Here is a 19,627-nt window from a genome sequence, read left to right on the forward strand (position 1 = left end):
CTACGCTAAATTAAAGCTTGTTTCATTCTATTGCATACCGTGTTAACATATTGTACGTACATGAAATACTCTATTCATACACTCAACCTATCACATTTCAGTGCTGCTTGTGAGCGACATTATGCACCAGATCTTGGAAACAAACACTTATTATGTCATTTATGCACTCCATTAAAAAAAGATTAGAAATTTACACGTATTAAATAAAAATAACTGTTTTAAAGGTTACAACTGAAGAGCTTTCATGAATTGTACAGAAACAAAGCAGTCTTGTTTTGTTTTGCCTTGTTTTGTTTCTTTTTTTTTAGACTACATTGGGAAGATGATGCTTACAAACAAGGAAAAGAAATCTACACTGTTTCTTGTTTGGGAAGCACTCATGCCCAGCATTCATTAGCAAGTCAATAAAACTTTTAATGCTTTCACATGTAGCGCACAGCTCAAACTGGAAAGGTGGTCTGCACGCAGGAACCGGTCTTCTTAATCCCTATGCTAACATTTATTCTCCCCTTGGATGTTACTGGACTATCTTGCTACCTCCCAGTCACAATGGGACAAATTCTGGGTACAAGCTACACACCAGGGACAACTATTATTATAATCTGTATTTGCGTTTTCAAAGAGCCAGTGCTGTGTGCTCTACCGTCCCGAGTATCACGACTGCTCAGAACGTCTCTCGACTGCATTTTCATGGGAACCCAGATGCAGTCACTTGAGCAAAAGCCTCTCCGTCACCTGTTTGCAGTGCAGGTCCTACGGCACGCAGCAGAAACCACTTCCAGGTCTATCCACAGCCACATGAGCACATCTACACAACACCTGCGAGCAAGCTGCTTGTGAACAGTAACTCTATAGAGTGTGTGGAACACCGCAGTTCCAGGCGCCCCCGAGAGCTGGTGGCAGCAGCCAGGCGCGCGGTGCCGCTCCCCGCCAGTCCGCTCTCGTCTGGAACGTGCGTGCACGCACGCGCTCGCCCAGGTAGCTACACACATACCATACGTACGCTCCTCCTAAAGGCTGCCTCGCTCCTGCCCAGCAGTGCACGTGCCCCTGGGAGCGCTTCACGGCTCACGCGGCCCTCCCTGCAGCCCTGCCTCGCCAGTAGCTCTTTTGAATCCATGCTGTCAGGTCAGAGATCCTGGAAATCTGCTCATAAAAGCTCATATGTTCCTCACTACCAAATCTCTATTACCCTTCTTTCTGCTCCTGTTGGTTATTTACCAAGCAGGAGCCCACTCTTTCAGCCTCGCACAGCTGCCTGCTTTCAGAAAAAGGAAGGGAATTCCATCCCGCTGCAACAAGGTGTGGGCAGGCAGGGGCACCCACCACTAAGGCACCTCTAGGAGAGCAGTACTGAGGAGGGAAGGAGAGAGCCGAGTCCCGACACTATGGGGAAAAGATCACTGCTCCAGCAGGGTAAGAGGGCAAGAGCAGCAAGCCTCAAGTGAAAGAGCAATAGTGCAAGGCCTGGAGGCAAGGCTGGCACGGGCCCTGGGCTCGGGTGCGCCGCTCCGCAGGGCTCCCTCCGCATCGACTGCGAATGCCGCACGCGCCCTCCTGGCATGAGCGAGGGAGGCTCCTTGGGACCCAGAGAAAGAAAAGAGACACTTGGCCGCAAGAAGGATGATGACATGAAGTGCAGCAGGGTGGAGAGAAGCCAGAAGTTGCTCAATACCTAGCCAGACCACCAGACACTTCCTGCCAACACATGTCATTCCTAGAAGAAGGAGTATTCAGTCGGCACAAATGATCATGAATAAACTTTAAACATTGGACTGATATACCCTCCACTTCTGGCAGGCACCTTCCTTTATATTATGAAAGCGCTGGCAGACAAGCATCACCCATCCATTATTGCATCCTCTCCTCTCCTGCTACAGCCATCGGTGGTTCACACCCTGCTGGCCCCGGTCCCACCCGCCAGATCCTCACCCAGCAAAGGGCCGTCACACCGACAGGGCGCTCGCGCACCGCAACGGGCCCTGGCTGCTGCGGACCGGGAAACACGGCTGCAAAGTAACGGACAGCACATGCAGACGCAAGGATTTTTTCTTTTGGGACGCCCTTTCTTATTACTACTGAAGTCTTACTTACAAAAGTACTTACTTACTTGCTTACAAAATAATCAGCATTTTCCATAGCAAAGAAAGTAAAGCAGCAGTATGAAGAAATACTTGATATCAGCAGGTTACATAGACATAAAGCATCTGCATACACATATGCTTCTCCATCAACAGAATCATGCTTTTAAGGAACTAATGCAGCTAGGCAAGACATGATGACTCATGAGCAGGCACAACACAGAATCTATTTAAGTTTGGAAATCAAAGACCACAAGACATACAGTTTTCTCTTGCAATTCAAGCACTAGTGCAATTTTTCATTGGCATTTTAGACATCCGTAAAGACAGTGGGAAACACCTCCTAAAGATAAGTAAGATAGTTGCCACAACAGCAAAAAAGTCTGTCCATAAAAAAAATTGAAACTGAAGTTTCTATGACTTGCCACAGAATATTTTGTTGGTAACATTTTTTTTTAATAAAAAAATGCCTTTTTTGTCTTCATGCACAAGTACGATTTGTGCCAAGAGACCAAACAACATTTGCACTAAAAGAAAAAAGGCACCGACATGCTACAAATTCTATTTGTGCCCAAAGATTAGAACAAAATACTCAAGATCTGATGAGATATGATGGAGCCGTGGTGCTCTGGCCAACACACCGTAGCATGGCTCTTACTACGCCACTCCATCATGACCACTGTGCAGAAAACAGCTGGGCTACATATGTCCATGGGTGGCTTCCCACCCATGGGAAGCTCCCTTCTCTGGCAGCAAGAACCGGGCTTCCTGCTCTTGCAGTCGCCAATCCCAACCCCAGCCACATGTTAGTTCCCATTGCATTTTATTTCATAGGACAAAAACAACTGCTCTGTACATAGGGAACCCTGGTTACCTGTAGTGTACAATAACATCGGGTCACCCTAGTATTGTTGCACACACTTGCACAGATTTCTCTACACTTAATAACGGGACACTTGTTTGCAACTTGCTGGTTCTGTTTTGCAATACCCATCACGCTGTGCTAATAAAGTGTATGCTATTTGATTGATAAGACATCTATATTGTGATTTTGACCATAAAAGTACTGCTTCTTGTGCTGAAACAAAGTAAAAATCACAAAACTAAAAAAGTTTCTGTAGCACAATGAAAAAATTATTCAAGACATTTAAATCAAAATCAGTAGCCTGTGAATGCCACAAAAAACAGGATTTTACTCAATCTACAAATATACAAGCAGCTATTTTTACAACTGCTCACCAGTACATGCTCCCAGTCTTGCAAGAAAATTTTTCCTAAAAACATAAACAGGTTTGTTAGGAAGAAAAGGTTTGAGCAGCCTTCAGATACACTGTACTACCAGTTGTTGAACTAATTCTCCCCTAGGATGCAAGCGAGGAGCCGGCAAACCACAGCACAAGGCAAGAACTCATGGCTAGGCAAGACAGGGGGAGGGCATGGGGACGCCCTACGCCAGGTTTGCGGCCAAAACCAGCATCTCAGTGAGCTACACCCTCAGGAACAGTCAGGCTATTGTCCGAATTGTTGGAGTTTCCATCACCTGAATGTGCTGGCAGTTGCACCGCTCACTGCTACTTTTCAGGCCGTTTGGTTTCAACAAACGGCCGCTTCACTCCCCCGCTCCAGGAGCAGGGGACACGGCGTGCACCCCGCAGCGACACGGGGCTGGTCCTGCGAGGCCTTCCCGCAGCCCCTCCGGCTCCCAGCGCAGGCTGGGCGCTCCGCACGCTCCTCTGGCCGCCTGCCCTTCTCTCCCCGCAGCCCGGAGCTGCTCAGCTCCCGCTGGCACCAGCACGTGGCTGCGCTACCCGCAGGACAGGCGCGAAGGCACCGTTCCTCCCGGGTGAGCTGCTCTGGAAAAGCCCTGCGGGATGGCAGGGTTTGTAGCCGCCGCTCAGCTACCCTCCACCTCAATCCTTGTCCAGGTGGCATGACCGCAGGGCACGGCCAGTCCGCAGAGGGAGGATTTGCCCGTCGCTGCCTGGCCAGCTCTGCAGCGGAGCGAGGCTGCACTGAGACACAGCCAAGGGCACTGGCTACCGTGCACACGACAACGCAGCTTTTGTCACCGGAATCGGTTGGGGCTCGATGTTTTGGATCCCCAAAGGCATTCAGGAGCATAAATCTCACTCTGGAAAGAAATTACGCTCCAAACGGCCTTCGGAGGTCCGGGCCAGGGAGCTGACCGTGAATACACTCTGCCAAAAGCGGCACTTTGCTGGCAGAACTTTTGCTGGACCATCTTTTTCAGTACAGTATACACAATCTTTAGAATGATCCCAATTCCTCATTACGGTTGTTTTCTTCATCTCCAATTAAATCAACAGACAAAAAGGAAGTAAGTTGTCTAACCTTAGTAAATTTTTAATCTAAGATCAATTAAAAAAAATCCCACAGACTAAAATTAAATTTAGAAAGCATTCCCTACACTCTTCCCTGACATCCAAAAAATAGATTAATAAATGAAATAACTCATTTTCAAGGGACTGAACAGCAACCTTTTCCTCTTTCATTGATGTTACAATTACATAAGTAGTAATCTTTGGAAAAGAAGAGCAATAGGAAAATAAAAAATTCTCCTATGGATGAAAAACAGAACTTTGCTTTAATATGCGTCCTTCAACTTTTTAATGCCCCTTTAGTGCCAGGCATCTCTACATGAAAGAAGGAATTGATTTTCTCAGGAGTGGTCCACCCAGCAAAAAAAAACTGCTCGGTTGACAGAAGGAGGCACTATACCAAGGCTGAGCATCACTGGAACTCTGAAACCACAAAGATGTTTTAATATTTCCAGAAACTCTTTCAAGAGTAACAACATATAAACAGAGACATCTGGAATTAAATACCATTAAGTTTCACTTCAGTTTTCTTTTTCTGTCTCTGTTAGACAAAGATATTCCACGGAAATACATATTCCTCTGGAATAGATTTTTGCATTACTGCTATCAACATATCCTGTTGCTCATTAAAGGACTATAATAGCTTGTTAATATTAACAGAGAGCAATGGTTTTGGTCTGCTGTTTTTTTACATCTTCAGAACATCCTTACTAAACCAGAGCGCTTAAAAAGCTTTTAACAAGACAGCTATGCACTAACTTTTTATGGTTATTGACACTGAATATTAAAGACATTCTAGGGAGATTCCAGAGTTTACTTCTAGGTAGAAATGATCTCTTGCGCCAAACTCTTTTTTTTTTTAAGTAAATAAAGTTCTCTCAACAACAAAAATCCAAAATAACTAAAAAGGAGATCATCTAAATAATCCTAAAACATGTATCTAGAATCAATTTTTGGCTAGAATTTCAAGAATTTCAGTTATCAAACCCAAGTCATTCCACTTAAAATACTGCAACGCAACAGCAACACCGTAACACTTTACACGCTGTTATTGTAGCGTTTTTACCTGAAAATCTCAAAACGACTTTTGAGATAGAAGAAAAAAACAGAAGGCCCGAAGTCCTCATACTTTTCCCCCAAAAGGCAACAGCAAGGAGTGCGTATGGTGAGCGAGGGCGACAGCCTCACGAACAGTGTGTGCTCCAGCCCCTGCCGCAGCCACGGTCTCCTACTGCCCAACCACAACGTGGGCCCCTGAATTAGGAGCTGTACAAGGGGTAGTTGGTCCCGGGACCTCCTGACTTCCAAGCCATTCTTACGGGTTACCTTTATGTTGCCAAGGAGCAAAGAACGGCCTTAATTGCCCTCTTAAGAGAGTACGCGCTTCCCAGCTCATCCATGGCTCCCACTCTCCTCCCCCATCCTCTTTTTCCCTTTTTTTTTTTTTTTTTTTTTGACAGCTGTCTGCCCATCTTCCCAACAGGTGCTATTAGGCCCTGCACAATGGCTCAGGCTTTTAAGCCACTGCTGTTGACAAGTGAAAGGGAACAACAAATGGCTCCGTAGTGCTCTTCTCCCCGGGTCACTCAACCAATGGTAATAGTTATTATTTTTATTTATTAGCTCTGCGGCGCTGTCCGCCAGCGTGCCTCTCCCTGCGCCCCCTCCCTTTCCGTGAGAGCCAGGAGCTTTTTAACTTTTAATAAAAACGGGCGAGCGCTCCGTGCCGGAGCTGGCGCTCTCCGCAAAGTGCCCGGCTAATGAATGTTGTCCATTTAGATGTGGATAATTCATGATGTCGGCCAAGGGGAGGCGGGAGGGGGACTGCGAGGAGTGACGGAGAGGGCGAGAGGAAGCGCGAGGTGGACTGAACCCAGACCTTTGTCTTCTTTTGTTTCCTCGTCTCCCTCTTCTTTACCCTGTTTTTGCAGGGTAATTACGGGGTTAGGCAATAAATAAGACGTCTCTTAAGGTTAGCAATCGTTTTTCCTTCCCGCTCTTCGCATTTCACCTGTCCATCTTGTGATGCTCTTCACTGTTCAGAGAACAGTGGCGGATGGAAGGAAAGTTAATTTGCCCTTAAGGGAAAGTGAACTGCACCCATTTAAAACAGTATTATTTATACCAAAGCCAATCTTAAATGGTGCTCTTAGACTTCTTACATCTAGGAGAAAAAAATGTGCCAGGGATGCTCTTAGCCTAGTGATGAATACATACGTATTTCCTAGTAAACTGCACACAGCAGATACGCATTGCCAAGGACACATCCTGCACTGCCACTGCAGGTTTACCTGGCAAACCAGGCAAACAGAGAGGCAAACTGAGCAGTTCCACATCCAAAGAAAACCAGTGAATGAGCAAGTCAGCCACCTGGAAGCACAAATATGCTTCAAAGGTGAAAATATAACACTAAAAAACAGCAAATATTGACATATCACGGAACTAGTTCATTTAGAGTCATATGTTATCAGTCAAATTGAGGTAATAGTGTATCCCTCTTTTCATCATCTGGACCTATTTATTTAAATTACAAGTTGACATAATTGTATAGTCAAAGTCATCAAACTGATCATGTACTTCTTAGCTTAAATGTGTTAAAATTAGCATTTGAGCCTACTGATAGCACTGAAAGAACTTTAAAATATTCATTCGGGATTTTAGCAGAACAATAAAAAGGATTAAAATAATTGAGAACAGAAAACTAAAAAGGATATCCCCCCAAAACCACTAGGCAAATATACAGTATGCTCAGATTTCTATTCTCTTTAAAAAATATGACAGACTGTTTTACCACTGGAAGTGAGAATTAAAGCACATACGCCTGATGCTAAACAACTACACATCCTGAACTCCTCTTGCACAACATATGTGAAAACAAAATCTCAATGGTCGATTGCCAGATGCCAGAAAGACACGAACAATAATGATAATAATAAAAAAAAGATGCACACTGTAAATCCGAGCTTCTGAAGTGCAGGTAGTTTTAGAATGCTCGTTGGAATGTAAATGATATTTGCACGGAATCATTATGTCAAATTAAGTAGAAATTATTAAAGCTAATGCCGTCTTTCAATTTGCTTAAAATAATCTTCCAAGATTTGCACACAGGCTTCTCCACCAAAGAACAGCATTCCATCTGCCCTGACAACTTGTTCTGTTTGTTCTCACTTGTCTCCATTCATGGATTTTTTGGACTCTGTTATTTTCGGCGTAAATAAGAAAAGGAAATACACTGGGTTTCCTTTTGATCTAGCATTTTTCTTCCTGAGTTAGGGAATACAATCAAGATCACAAGTGGTTCAGCTATGCAACAGTTCTGACAAGCTCTCTCCAAATAAATGAAGAGAAACCAGAGGAAGTCTATTATCTATAGTTCTTTAACGCAACAAGGGAAAGGAAAGAAAAAGCAGAAAAGTCAAAGACGGAAAAGAGACAAAGAAAACAAAACGGGGAAAAGGGAAAGGACACGACTAAGAAAAAGGACTCATTTGTCAAAATCCAAAATGTATCTATATCACAAAATCCACCAAAGGAGTAGGATAGTCAGTGCAGCTCTGCAGACTCTCCCTGACTATGGAAAATGACTACAACCATTGACTCCACCACTACACAGCCCTCCAACAGATAACTGGAACAGTCTAGGTAAACATGGGAGAGAAGAGCCAAGGAACAGTAACACTAAACTTGTGCTGTCAGAAAAGCCAACAGGATTTAGATCCAGACAAACCACTGCCTTCGAGTCATTGCCACTGCTTGAAAGGGACACAATCTTATTTCCTTTTTCTCAGAAAAGGCATTATTTTGCTCATGCCCTGCAGCACAGCTTTTCCAGACTATTTTAGGGAACTTGGACTACCTCCATTCGCCTCAGGATACTAGAGCTTCCTCTGCAAATAGTTACTCGGCTCCACAAGAAAGATCATCTGCATTCAAGATGGCTTCATGAATCACCAAGAGCAGTAAGAGCATGAACAGAACAAATTCTTGCCAAGAATCAAGGTCCTTCACTGAAAGAGTAGCTCTTGACACAAAGACGACAATCAAGAAGCACTACACTCTCCCCTGGCTTGGTAAAATGAACTCAGGCCTCTCAATAAATATGGCAAATGTCAACATTTCCAAATGATGAAGGGAAGTTATGTTAAAAGGAGAAATGGTCCTCTCACCCGTGAGCTACCCGTCTCATCATCTGCCTGCTACAGTTACCGTCCTCCACTATGTCCAGGGAATGTGCCATTGTCACCCTGTGAGCTAGTATGTTCCCACACAGAACGAGGAAGGAGTAGGAAAGTGCACTCCTTCTCCCAGATTTCTCAGAATACCTGCTCCCAGGTAACACCTGGGATGACTGAAACGAAACATTTCTCATAAACAAACACAGTAACTTCTGCACTCCCAAAGTGTTTTTCTGAACAGTCTCAAAAGACCAGTGCAGGGGAAGTGGAAATTGAACTGAAGCAGGATGAAGACGAAGTTCAGATGAACAAAGAACCAAGTGAAAGGGTCTACCTTCTCTGCAGCATCTACAATGTAGCAACCCACTGATTCCACATTTCTCAGGCATGGTGGCAAGTAACATTTCAATTCTGCTTTAAATGAACAGAAGATGCACCTTGTTTTATCACACAGAAACCCAGTGATCTTTGTAATTTCTTGTCATTGTTATTACAACCTTGCATGGCTACAGAAAGAATGAGGCAACTTCTGAAAAGGCCTGACTGGTACAGAGGGCAGCAAATCACTGAGGTCTACAACGTTTTTGAAGAATATAAAGTTCTAATCTCTGTTCTGTCTCTCTCCAAACTGTCTTCACATTCGAAGTCCACAATGGGACATCTACTTATCCAAAAAACAGACTTTCCCCTTTGACAGTAACCTCAAGCATTGACTAAGCAAGGAGTGAGACACAGAAACTGTAATGGTTGCCTGACAGTTAGTGGGACAAAGCCTTAAGAAGAGGTGGGCTTACAGGGAAATGATCCTCAAACACCTAAAAATGAACCTCAGCCAACAACAGGAGAGGGTTTTTCTACAAGCATAGGGATATTTACTTAAAAAAAAAAAAGAAAAAAAAAGAAAGACTTCATAAATAGATGAAGAGCATGTTGGATGAAAAAGCAGATCTGTGAAAAACTGTGGTTTTACCGCTGGGATTCCTAGAGTTACATTCTTGTGTCTTTATTTATACATGGTAACTTTGAATTTGGTTCAAGCTAACTCCAAGTGTCTAACAAGCTCATCTGAGTTTTTTATTTGGTTTGCATTGAAATCACCTCAGTCAGGGAACTGTTAGAGTAGCTTTGAAAGGAAAAATCAATCTCAGCCTACAAGCAACTGTACCTCAATTTTAACATGCACACACCTGAAGTATGTTAATGGACTTTGTCTTAAGGATACAGTTATCAAACTGGTATAAGGAATCCTACCTTTTTTTGTGATTGGATTTCATAGCTAACATTAACTCCTCATAGCACATATTTTTCTTGCAGACACTCGGCAATATGTGGTTTGCACACAAGTGATATTTAGAGAAAGAACCAGAAACAATTCTGCTTTTTTTTTCAACTTTGACATAAAAATGGGATTGAAATCTGTTTTTTGCTTGTTTTTTTAAACCTACCTCTCAAAATAAAGAAGAGAGAAGTCTTTACCTAAAAATTTTAAAAGGTTTGTGTGGTGTGTGTGTGTGTATGAAGGAGAGGAATATCAGATATATAAGTACCCCAAGCACAGAAAAGGACACAGAGTCAAAATCCAAAGCGGGGTGGGGAAACAGAGGGATGTGGGGCTCCTGTGGAGCGAGGCAAAGGACAAGGGCAAATTCCCAGATTGCTTGAGAACAGGGGGTCTGGGAAGGTGCTGTGTGGAGTAATTGTAGAATGGTGTAACAGGGAATTTAATAGATCAGAAAGGGCTGAATAGGATAACAGGCTCATTGTTCCCAAAGTTCGCCTTTGTGAGCTGGCTTTAAGAGAACGCCAGGGCAACAAATGACTTAATCCTGGGGGGATGCTATGGCATAAATGAAAGCACTCTATACCTTGAAAGCCGATGGAATAAATTTCTGTATCACATAACCACACTGACGACTGCAGCTCTCAGCAAAGTCTTAAGAGTTGCAATTGGCAAAACCACACAGTTGTGCCCTCCCGTCTCCCCCCTTCCCTCTTCGGCAGCATTTTCCAATGTGCTCAGGAGAGCGGCGGGGAGGGAATAAGCCACATGAATGACAAATAGACATGGTCAAATGCCACGTAAAATATAATGGTTACAGAGAAGAACAGGGAAGAAAGAAAGAATTATTTGGTGCTGGCCTCCCTTCTCTCCTATGTTCTAACCACTGGACTAAACTTGGAGCCTCCTGGTTACATGAGGAGAGCCATTAAGCACTCCAACCACCGATTTACACGGCTTCTGCTCCCTCGCTGAAGAAATGGAAGTGCCCTGCTAGGCACTTCGTGTAAAGTGTAACTTTGTGTAAAGGGAGGCTAACTTCCCAGCTGTGCACTGAGCACCTTATGTCCTTGGGAAACTTCCCCATTTGCTCACGTATTCCTTGAGTCCCGCTTGCAGTGGATGGTGGAGCTGGAGAGTCCCATCTGATTCCTCTTTCAGTCAAAGAGAGCATTTTTCCACTTATTTTAGCACAAGTTGAATCAAGAACCCACACAAGGAAGCCTAATTAAAAACAAAGAGGTCACACTCTAGGGCACAGTACAGAGTATGTCATGTCTATCCTTGCTATGGTAGGAGGGCAGAGAGCAGAATGGAACGGTGTTAAAAATGGCCCTATCCACTTTTGCTTAGCATGTAAGAGAACAGGCTAGATAATATTTGTTAAATGGCTACAGGATTAAGGAAAAATTAAAATAATTGTTTTTCACAGAAAAGGTGAAATAAGGTTCACAATCAACTATAGTATTTCTTCACATAAATAGAGATTCGTATTTGAAAGAAATTCTTGATCTCACTCCAGTTCAGGCAGAGAATTTAAACAGAAAAACAAACCCCCTCTCCCCAAATCAAGCTTTTTCCAGATCTTAATTAAAGTTGGCCTCTAAACTTTCAAATTTTGACTGTATCTAAACGCAGCCTGTCAGAGGGTTTGAAATCCATCAGCAGGAATTCTGTAACTCTGGGAGCATCTTACCAAGGATGTTCAGTGTTGGGAAAATGTTGTGAATAATTTTCCGTTTTTGACTTCTGATAACATAAAATTACTTTGCTTTCCAAGATTTTGGAGTTAGGCAGATGTAGGTAAGCTGTGATCTGGAGGTAACTTGGTGAACATAGCATGTGACACTTCTTTCCCTCTCCAATTTACCTACACAGGAAAAAACCAGAGAAGCACCATAGCTGCATTGCTACAGCACCCTGTGCAAAAGCTGGGCCTTGATCTGAGCTAACACTTGTTTCCATATAGGTTTCAGATGTTTTTTGTAAGTTTAAAGCATATAAAATCAGCTCTTACCAGTAACTTTGAACATTTCTCACTTGGAGAAAACAGAGGAAAGTTTCCTCCATCCTATTTAAATTGCATTTGGGCAGTTCTCTGTGGGGCTACTAGAAAATCCTTTAAGCCCACTAGTCTCTTAGCTACATTAAATTAATGAGGCATCTCAAGCGTTCATTCTTCTACACCCTCTGTAGGCTCTCCAGGCAGACACCTACAATTCACTAAATTGGAAATATTGACCTAAGGGAGATGACTGTGCATTCTCCCTGCATACAATATTGCATTGTAATGTAAAATACAGATAATATTTGGGGGATTAAGAAGATGAGGGGTACGTTGAGTGGATTTTCTAATGTCAATAGGGAGAGGCTTCAACGGACTCAGTTGAGAGTCCTGACCATTAAATCATTCTGGTTTCACCAGCAAGGCATGGAACACAATGTCCTTCCTCAGAGAAACACCCTAAACAGCCGAAATACAAGAGTCCCTGCTACAATGTATTCCTGCTACCCCATACAATACTTTGATTAAGGCTGAGCTATATTAACTATGATTATTAAAAACACATATGCTTCCATAATGCCACCTTCTCTCCACTATTATAACACCTCGCTCCCAAGGCTGCATTTATAATGAGACGGCGTGGTGTATTTTCCATTAAAAGCCTCGGCAGGAGTTTCTGTAGTTTTTCTCATGTATCGCAAGCTCAATACTCTTTCTGCATTTGCTTCACAATAACCAGTCCTTTTCCAAGTGATTAATTTTCTATTCTAAAACAATGCATTCCTTTCCCCTCTCATTTTGTTGTTTTTTTTTTCTTACCAAAAGAAAAAAAAAATTCTTTTTCAATGACATCATGGTACAAAATTTTCAAAGCAGGTTTTAGCGGGAGATATGCAGATTGCTTTGAAAAGATACCCTCATAAATAACAACAAAGTACTGAATTATCAAGGCTGTAACTCAGTCAAGAGGTGCTGTAACCATTTATATTATATGACCTCAGCAGAACCCCCTGATTGAATTGCAGCCTTTCATTAAATTGGGCACTCTGTATTATTTTCTCTGAACTGGAGTAAATCAAAACGGCAAAGAGATTAGCCCCAAGCCCATCTCTTTGTGATCTAGGGGCATATAATTTTTAATCATTACCTCAATCTTACTTCACAACGTAAAAAGATTGTGCATAATCTGTTGTGTCAATAATTCCTTTCTCTGTGAGGTGATACAGTCTGATGACATGACACAAATAATCACGTATCCTAGGTACACTCAGAAACTGTAATGCTTATGAACAGCAAGAGCCAGCTACTGAAAGCTATAGAAAGCAGAAGAAAAAGGGAGGGAAAAGGGAAAAGAAAAACCATGGATTCACAGCACTGCCGATTCATTCACAAAAAGTTTGAATCCAGAAGGGACCATTAGCTCATCTGGGCTCATCTTCTATATTTATTACTGAATATGCATTATTTCATCAACCAAAATCAAACCTTCTTCTGATTTATTTCTAACTAGCACTTTACTAGAAGAGAAACAGCTGGCCTCTGAGTCAGGACATTCCATAAATATCTCCCTGCTTTTACTGGAAAGTTGTGTGCGGAGGGATGAGAGTGGAGGGAACCGGGGTGCTTCTAACACCCTGGCTGTTCATCTCCAGCAGCAGCTTAACCAGTGGCGCCCATGATGTGAGGGACGACCTCTAAACGAGCGGTTCTCAGCCGAGCCCCTCATGATGAGCTCCGCTTTCCAAATCTCTTTACAGAGCAGTTCCACGCAGGAGCTCCGGTGCTCGGGTTCGTGGCCGCCGTGGCGGGTCCGCAGGAATCGCTTCTTGGTGCACGCTGGGAGGCAACTCCACGTGCACAAGTGAGGATTTTGAAAGCGAGCCGGGGAACGTTTGCTGTTCGTATTATGTATTTTTCGCCACGCGGTTTGCACCGTACGTTGGAAGAACACAACGCCTTCTTATCAAGCCCTAGCTTCTCTCAGTATGCTTCAGTTTCCCTCATCGCTTGGGCTTTGCCTCCTTTTGAAAGCCTCTACATTTAACTGGGTAAGAGAAAAGCTACAGTCAGTCCCTTTTCCTATTTTCTTATATTTGTGTAGCTGTTAGACATTTTGCAAAGGAGGGGAGTACCAGCCAGCCTTTCACAACAAAAGGGCTACTGTCACCGCGCCAGTCCCAGACATGGTGGAAAGCAGCCCACAGGAAAAGGCCTGGCTCCAGCGCTAGGCCCCGGCCGAGTACAGTCACTGCATTCACTCAAATTGGCAACAGGTCTCAGTGTTCCTGGCTTTGAGCTGTGAACAAGGGTCGGGATTGAATAACCAATTATACAACCGCTGACTGAGTTTATCCAAGGTTTGCAAACTGCTATAATAGCCCAGTATTCACTGACTGTTTTATCCTTTTCCAGATATAGTGTCATATCTCCCCTTGTGCTCCATTTACATGTCACTTTATTACATACATCCATTAAAAAGGTTAATACAATGTCACAGTCAATGCCTAAATGTTGCCATTCAGCATCCCGGCCTTGCTCGCTGGTACAGGCACATACAGGCACATTTCTTGCTCTCCCGCTCGCACACAGACCCTGGCACACACACGCATGCAACCCCTTTCCTGCTGCAAGCTACTTCTATTTGCTACCAAGAATACGGAGCACGGGATGAGCAAAACAGTAGCCAATGGGCAACGGAGTCCAAACTGCGCACCACCAGTGACTGCGACCATACTGCACTGCTAGTGAAGGGAATGACCTTTAAAACTTAGAAAGTTCAGGTAATCATTTAAATTTTAGACTTTATTGAGACTCCCTGAATCACCTGGGTCTCTTAAACTACCGGGAAAGTTCACTTACTAGAACAGGATTTTGAACGGTTCCTCTTGCTTTGGCTAAATGTTGAACATATGAAATACTGTTCTCCTCTGATTTTTAACACTTCCCAACCTGACCCCACCTAAAACCCAGACGTGCAGGAGTCTGGAAAGGACTGGAGAAAAAAGAAAAAAAAAGAACTGAAGTCCCCTTAATCTTCCCATGAATGACTGATAGAGATTTTGCTTAAAAGCTTTTTTTGCATGAAAGATTATTTTATCTGATCAAGTTGATCAGCCTGTAAAAGCCTCTGTTTCTGAAAAGAGTGTGTAAGGAAAATGACTAAAGTTCTTCTGCAGATCCACTTTTTGAGGTCAAGGCATTCCATTTTTCTTTTTTTTTTTTTTTTCATTTCTGTTTCATAGTGTCTTGCTAACAGAAAACAGTACAAGACCAAGACAAAATTTTCCCTTATGATTCTGTCCTACGCAGCATAGGAAAGCTGCTTCAATTCGGTGTGAGGATATACTGTCAGGGATCAGACTGCACCTCCAAACACACAGTCCTGCGAAGGGCAAATATGTAGCCACTGCCATTTGCTTGCACAGGGGTATTGCTGGGAGGAAGGCATGACTGCCAAGCCCATCAGTATGAACTCTGATGGTACCATGGCGAAGCTGCATTTATTACACAAAACACAATTCTATCCCTGATCACAAATGTAGATTTCCACTTGACACGGTAGGTTTTTACAGTTAGGAAACAGCAATTCAAGTAAGAGATACAAAGCTCATGGGTACTTTTCTCTGCCTCCATTTTCTGTAACTTAAAGCTTTGTTGTTTTGGCCCATACTAAGTGTAATAAAATAGTGCAAAAATCAAGCTATTTCTCGGGCACGTCTGACCATGCAAATCAACAGACATAGTAGTAACATTTTTAAAAAGATTACTTTTGTGGAATCTACGTATTTATTTACAGGTTATCACAGTTTTTTAAAAAAAGTGTATAAATAAATAAAAATTATCAAAACTGAGGGTCCTATCAACATATCATTCTGTGAAATCTTTTTGACTATGACAGTGGAAACCAGAAGATTTGTCCATTGTGCCTCACTTCAAAAGAACCCGAAATACACTATTCATGTAAACAGCACCCTGGGTCCTAAAGAGAACAAGCCCAGAAAGCCAAGAGAAAGTCATTCAACTGAGTAAGACTTTTCCAAAAAATGTCTTAGTTTGCCTTTTTAAAAACCCATGCAAGTTTTGGATAATCAGTATTTCCTTTCTGAAGATGGATAAGGCTTCTGATACCAACCCCTGATTCTCAGAAACAAAGTTGAATCTGATGGCACCAAACAGTGAGGCAGCGTGTTTTGATTACCTCAATTTCCTCATTGCTCAGTTTGGGAAATGTTATGGACCTGTGGAGCACTGAGATGCATTGGTAAAGGAGAACGGATAACGACTGCATGGAAAGCACTGAGAAATATTTGGAATCTTTTATCTATGAAACAAACCGCAGCCCGGACGAACCAAATGGAGAGACAGCCCAAACTTCACATCATTGCTTGGACTCCCAGGAAAAAATGAAAATAGTGAAGAAGCTATATTACTCAAGTTAGGATATTAAATAAGAAATTTTTAGCCAAAAGCTGTTTCAAAGGATTCGCTTCCCCTTCCAAAAGCCCGGGTTTAAAGAAAAGTTCCTTCTTTTGTTCTTTTTTTTAATGTCACGCCTTTTGAAACATGCACAATGCAACTGCCTACTTTTGCATCATAAAAGATCTGTAGGCCACACATTGTTCAGCTATTAGTAATAGACTCTTGATTGAGTTGGACCCTGAATGACACAGAGCAGCAGCAAATGATAGAAAAGAGAGCCTGGAGAAAAACCCTCCCACCAATTTATTCCTAAACCAATTACCTGTATGCCATATGCACTACGAGATTCCATTAGAAACTAATCATATTAGCACTGTTTATTACAGCTATGGTAAGTTGTTATCCAAAAATGTGAATTACCTCTGAACAGAAGAGAGGAATGTGACATTTCTTTTGGCAAGTGGAGAGGCTGGTATTTCGCCTTCTGTTTCCTTCTCTTGTCTAATTGTTCTAAAGAAAAAAAATTGAGGCTAAATTTTGTTACCACACTTTCTTATAACTTCTTACAACTTCACAACCTGACTTTGTACTAATCTAGCTGAGCCTGAAGCAAGAAGCTTCAGAATTACTTGAGGAAGAGCAACTCAGCCGGGCCCCTTTGGAAAAGGACATTCTCGGGACCCTGACGTCTTTTTCCTGCTCAGCCAAGCATGAGGAGGAGAAAATGAGGCTGGAATTTCTATGACAAAAAAACAAAACAACAGATCAGGACATGACACACCTTGGCAAGTCTACAGGATTTCAAATGGAGAGGGATGCAATATTGCATCACATTTGAAAAAGACTTTCAAGAAAGAAAGAAAAAATAGCTTTGAAAACCTGTTATTAAAAAAATGCCCCTTTTGGAGGGAAATTTTGCAAGTGAAAATTTCCACCTACCAGGAGTTTTATTCACAGATCTTACAAATAACTTGCAGGTCTGCTTACCACACAAGACGCTCTCAAATATTGTACAGGGAGACATACTACTTTATATGAAGTCTTGACCTCAGTTATTTTAACAGTGCTAGGATCTCAAATTATGTTTCTTGGTTAAGTATCGCTTCATACAGAGACAGCAGCAGATGGTTGTTTGCTGCTCCCTAACGCACACTGCTCCCCAGGCTGCATTTGGAGGAAACTGATTCTTCCTGAAAGATGGTGGATCCCAAGCAAAGTCATCAGTAGTGGAGCAGTGTTTTCTTTACACTGATGGATGACTTCTCACAAGCACTTCAGTTATGTATAACCAGAGAAAGAGGTTAGGCCACTACTTACTGATTGCTAACTAGTATTTTTGTCTGAAACCTCAGAGGAGTTCTACTTAAAAATGAGTATGAACCATTCAGATTTCATGAAGTGGAATACCAATCCAGAAATGTTATTAGCTCAGTCTGTCCCACAGACTCTGGAAGAAAGGGAAAAACACCAATGAATGAGCAAAGGATTTTGTTATGATACATTAAACTGTTGTAAAAACAATGGTTTCATTTCTTTCTAAGCGTAGGGAGAAATTTTGACCGGTTAGGGTCCAGCCTTCTCAGTATTTCTCCTCCCAAGACTTACTCATTGTGATCACACAAATAGCTTTCATTAATAATCCAAGTGAGATATTAATTAATATCTACATATTCAGTCTTTGACAGAAAGACAGAAAGAAAAAAAATGATTTGATTTACTGACTCCATCAAATGGATTCTTATGGGAACTAAAGAAATTCAGAGATTGGAACAAATTGTACCTGATGAAACACATTTTTATGGTCACTCTGGGGTTCTTCTATTTATAATTGTGCTTTTAGGTGTTCATGCTAATTTTCTGCCCTCATCAAAAGAGAAATGCAAGGTAGCAAACGTGAGGGCAAATTTTCTCTTCCATCAATTCAGCTGGCCAGGTGCCCTCATACAGCACATCTGTATTTCTGTTGCAATTCCCTCCTTAGCATAGTGTTTGCAATAACCAGCTTTAAGGCGAGTTGAATAATTCTAGCTTGCTAATTGTTCATTTCAGGAACATGTTATTATACTCAAGAATCTGAATGCCGCTGCTTTCATTTTTAATCTCTGTTTAAAAAACAAAGATACGAGTTTCTACGTCTTCAGTTTTGAGAATGCTGCAAAGTGCTGAACTACCAGTGGTTGGTAGATAGGTTCTATTTCAAACACATATTTATCTGCGTTAGCTGCAAAATGATAGGGCTGTGATGAAGTAAAGACTCCCTTGTTGCATGCTGCTACTCTTCTGCTGAATATTCCTTCATAACATGACTGTAAAGGGAGGGTTTATTTGGATTGGAAATTTGAATTTGTGATGTCATGCAGATTTAAGAGCATTCCTAAGCATATGGAATATAAGAAAATCTTTAAAAACTTTATGCTCCAAACAGGCACTAGATATATTGAAAGAGCCAGGAACAGTGTAACTGAGAGAAATGTAACTTAATTTTAACCTACCAGACTTTTAACACTTTAACCTCTCTCAGTCGCATTCATGTTGTTATGTTTTTTTAGCTTATTTTCCTCTACAAGAAACACCAAGACAAGTTCCTCTGGCATTTTCACCCCGACTGGAAAGTGCTTTAATCTCCCTCCCTTCTAGTGTTAACTGACTAATAGCTCTGCAGCTGTGGAAGAAAACATCTCTCATCTCCCCCACGGCCCAGCACCTTCCATTTACGGGCAGAATGATTTCATTATTTTTTGCCACTGCTGGCTGCCATATTTTTCCCCTCGCTCTCTCCCAGTCCCTGCTAGCTCTTCGAGGCGGCAGAAAGCATTTGGGAAGCTATCGGCCTCACGCTGCCCAGCAAGAGCCAATCGCCAAGGAAGGGGAGGCCTTCTTACCTAAACAAACCACTATCGGCTCATCTCATGTCTTTGTACTCCTTTTTTTTTCTTCTTTTTTTTTTTTTTTTTTTTGCTATTACCTCACGGGATTAACTTTTATCTCTAATCTCTGCTCTGGCCAACTGTCAGGGAGCCTAAAAGCTGCCTGTCTTTTAATCTGTGTGTAATAATACTGCTGTTACTAACAGATAACTGTGAAACAACATGGAGGGCGGGCAAACACACAAGCGCACACAAGGGCTGGCTGTTCAAAGGCGCTTCCACCTGCGAGAGGCAGAGATGCCGCCACAGGGCCAGATCCCGTCCCCTTCCTTTGCCCTTCCAGATCTTCCTTTTCAGTCCAAACCCCACTGAAGTGTCTCCATGTGGGGGATCTGTCCTTACTAACCAGGCTCAGTCAGAGGCGGCCACAGTTCTAGGGCTATCGAGAAAGCGCTCGCATAC

The 19,627-nt window shown here is 42.5% G+C and overlaps 1 protein-coding gene across 11 annotated transcripts in view; it reads right to left on the reverse strand.

Annotated features, from left to right (window-relative positions):
• Window positions 1–19,627, reverse strand: part of SOX5 (SRY-box transcription factor 5) — a 599,951-nt gene that overhangs the window by 155,303 nt on the left and 425,021 nt on the right. Inside the window, exon 4 of one of the 11 annotated variants that reach the window (XM_088528392.1) lies at window positions 16,719–16,808. The exons of the other annotated variants lie outside the window; for them this stretch is intronic. Coding sequence (XP_088384518.1) covers window positions 16,719–16,808 — 90 coding nt within the window. The remainder of the gene's footprint in view (window positions 1–16,718; window positions 16,809–19,627) is intronic. 11 annotated transcript variants of the gene reach the window in all.

This window comes from Tinamus guttatus, unplaced genomic scaffold, assembly GCF_059628265.1.
Source record: "Tinamus guttatus ecotype Peru unplaced genomic scaffold, ASM5962826v1 Tinamus_guttatus_pri_ptg000308l, whole genome shotgun sequence".
NCBI classification, from domain to species: domain Eukaryota; kingdom Metazoa; phylum Chordata; class Aves; order Tinamiformes; family Tinamidae; genus Tinamus; species Tinamus guttatus.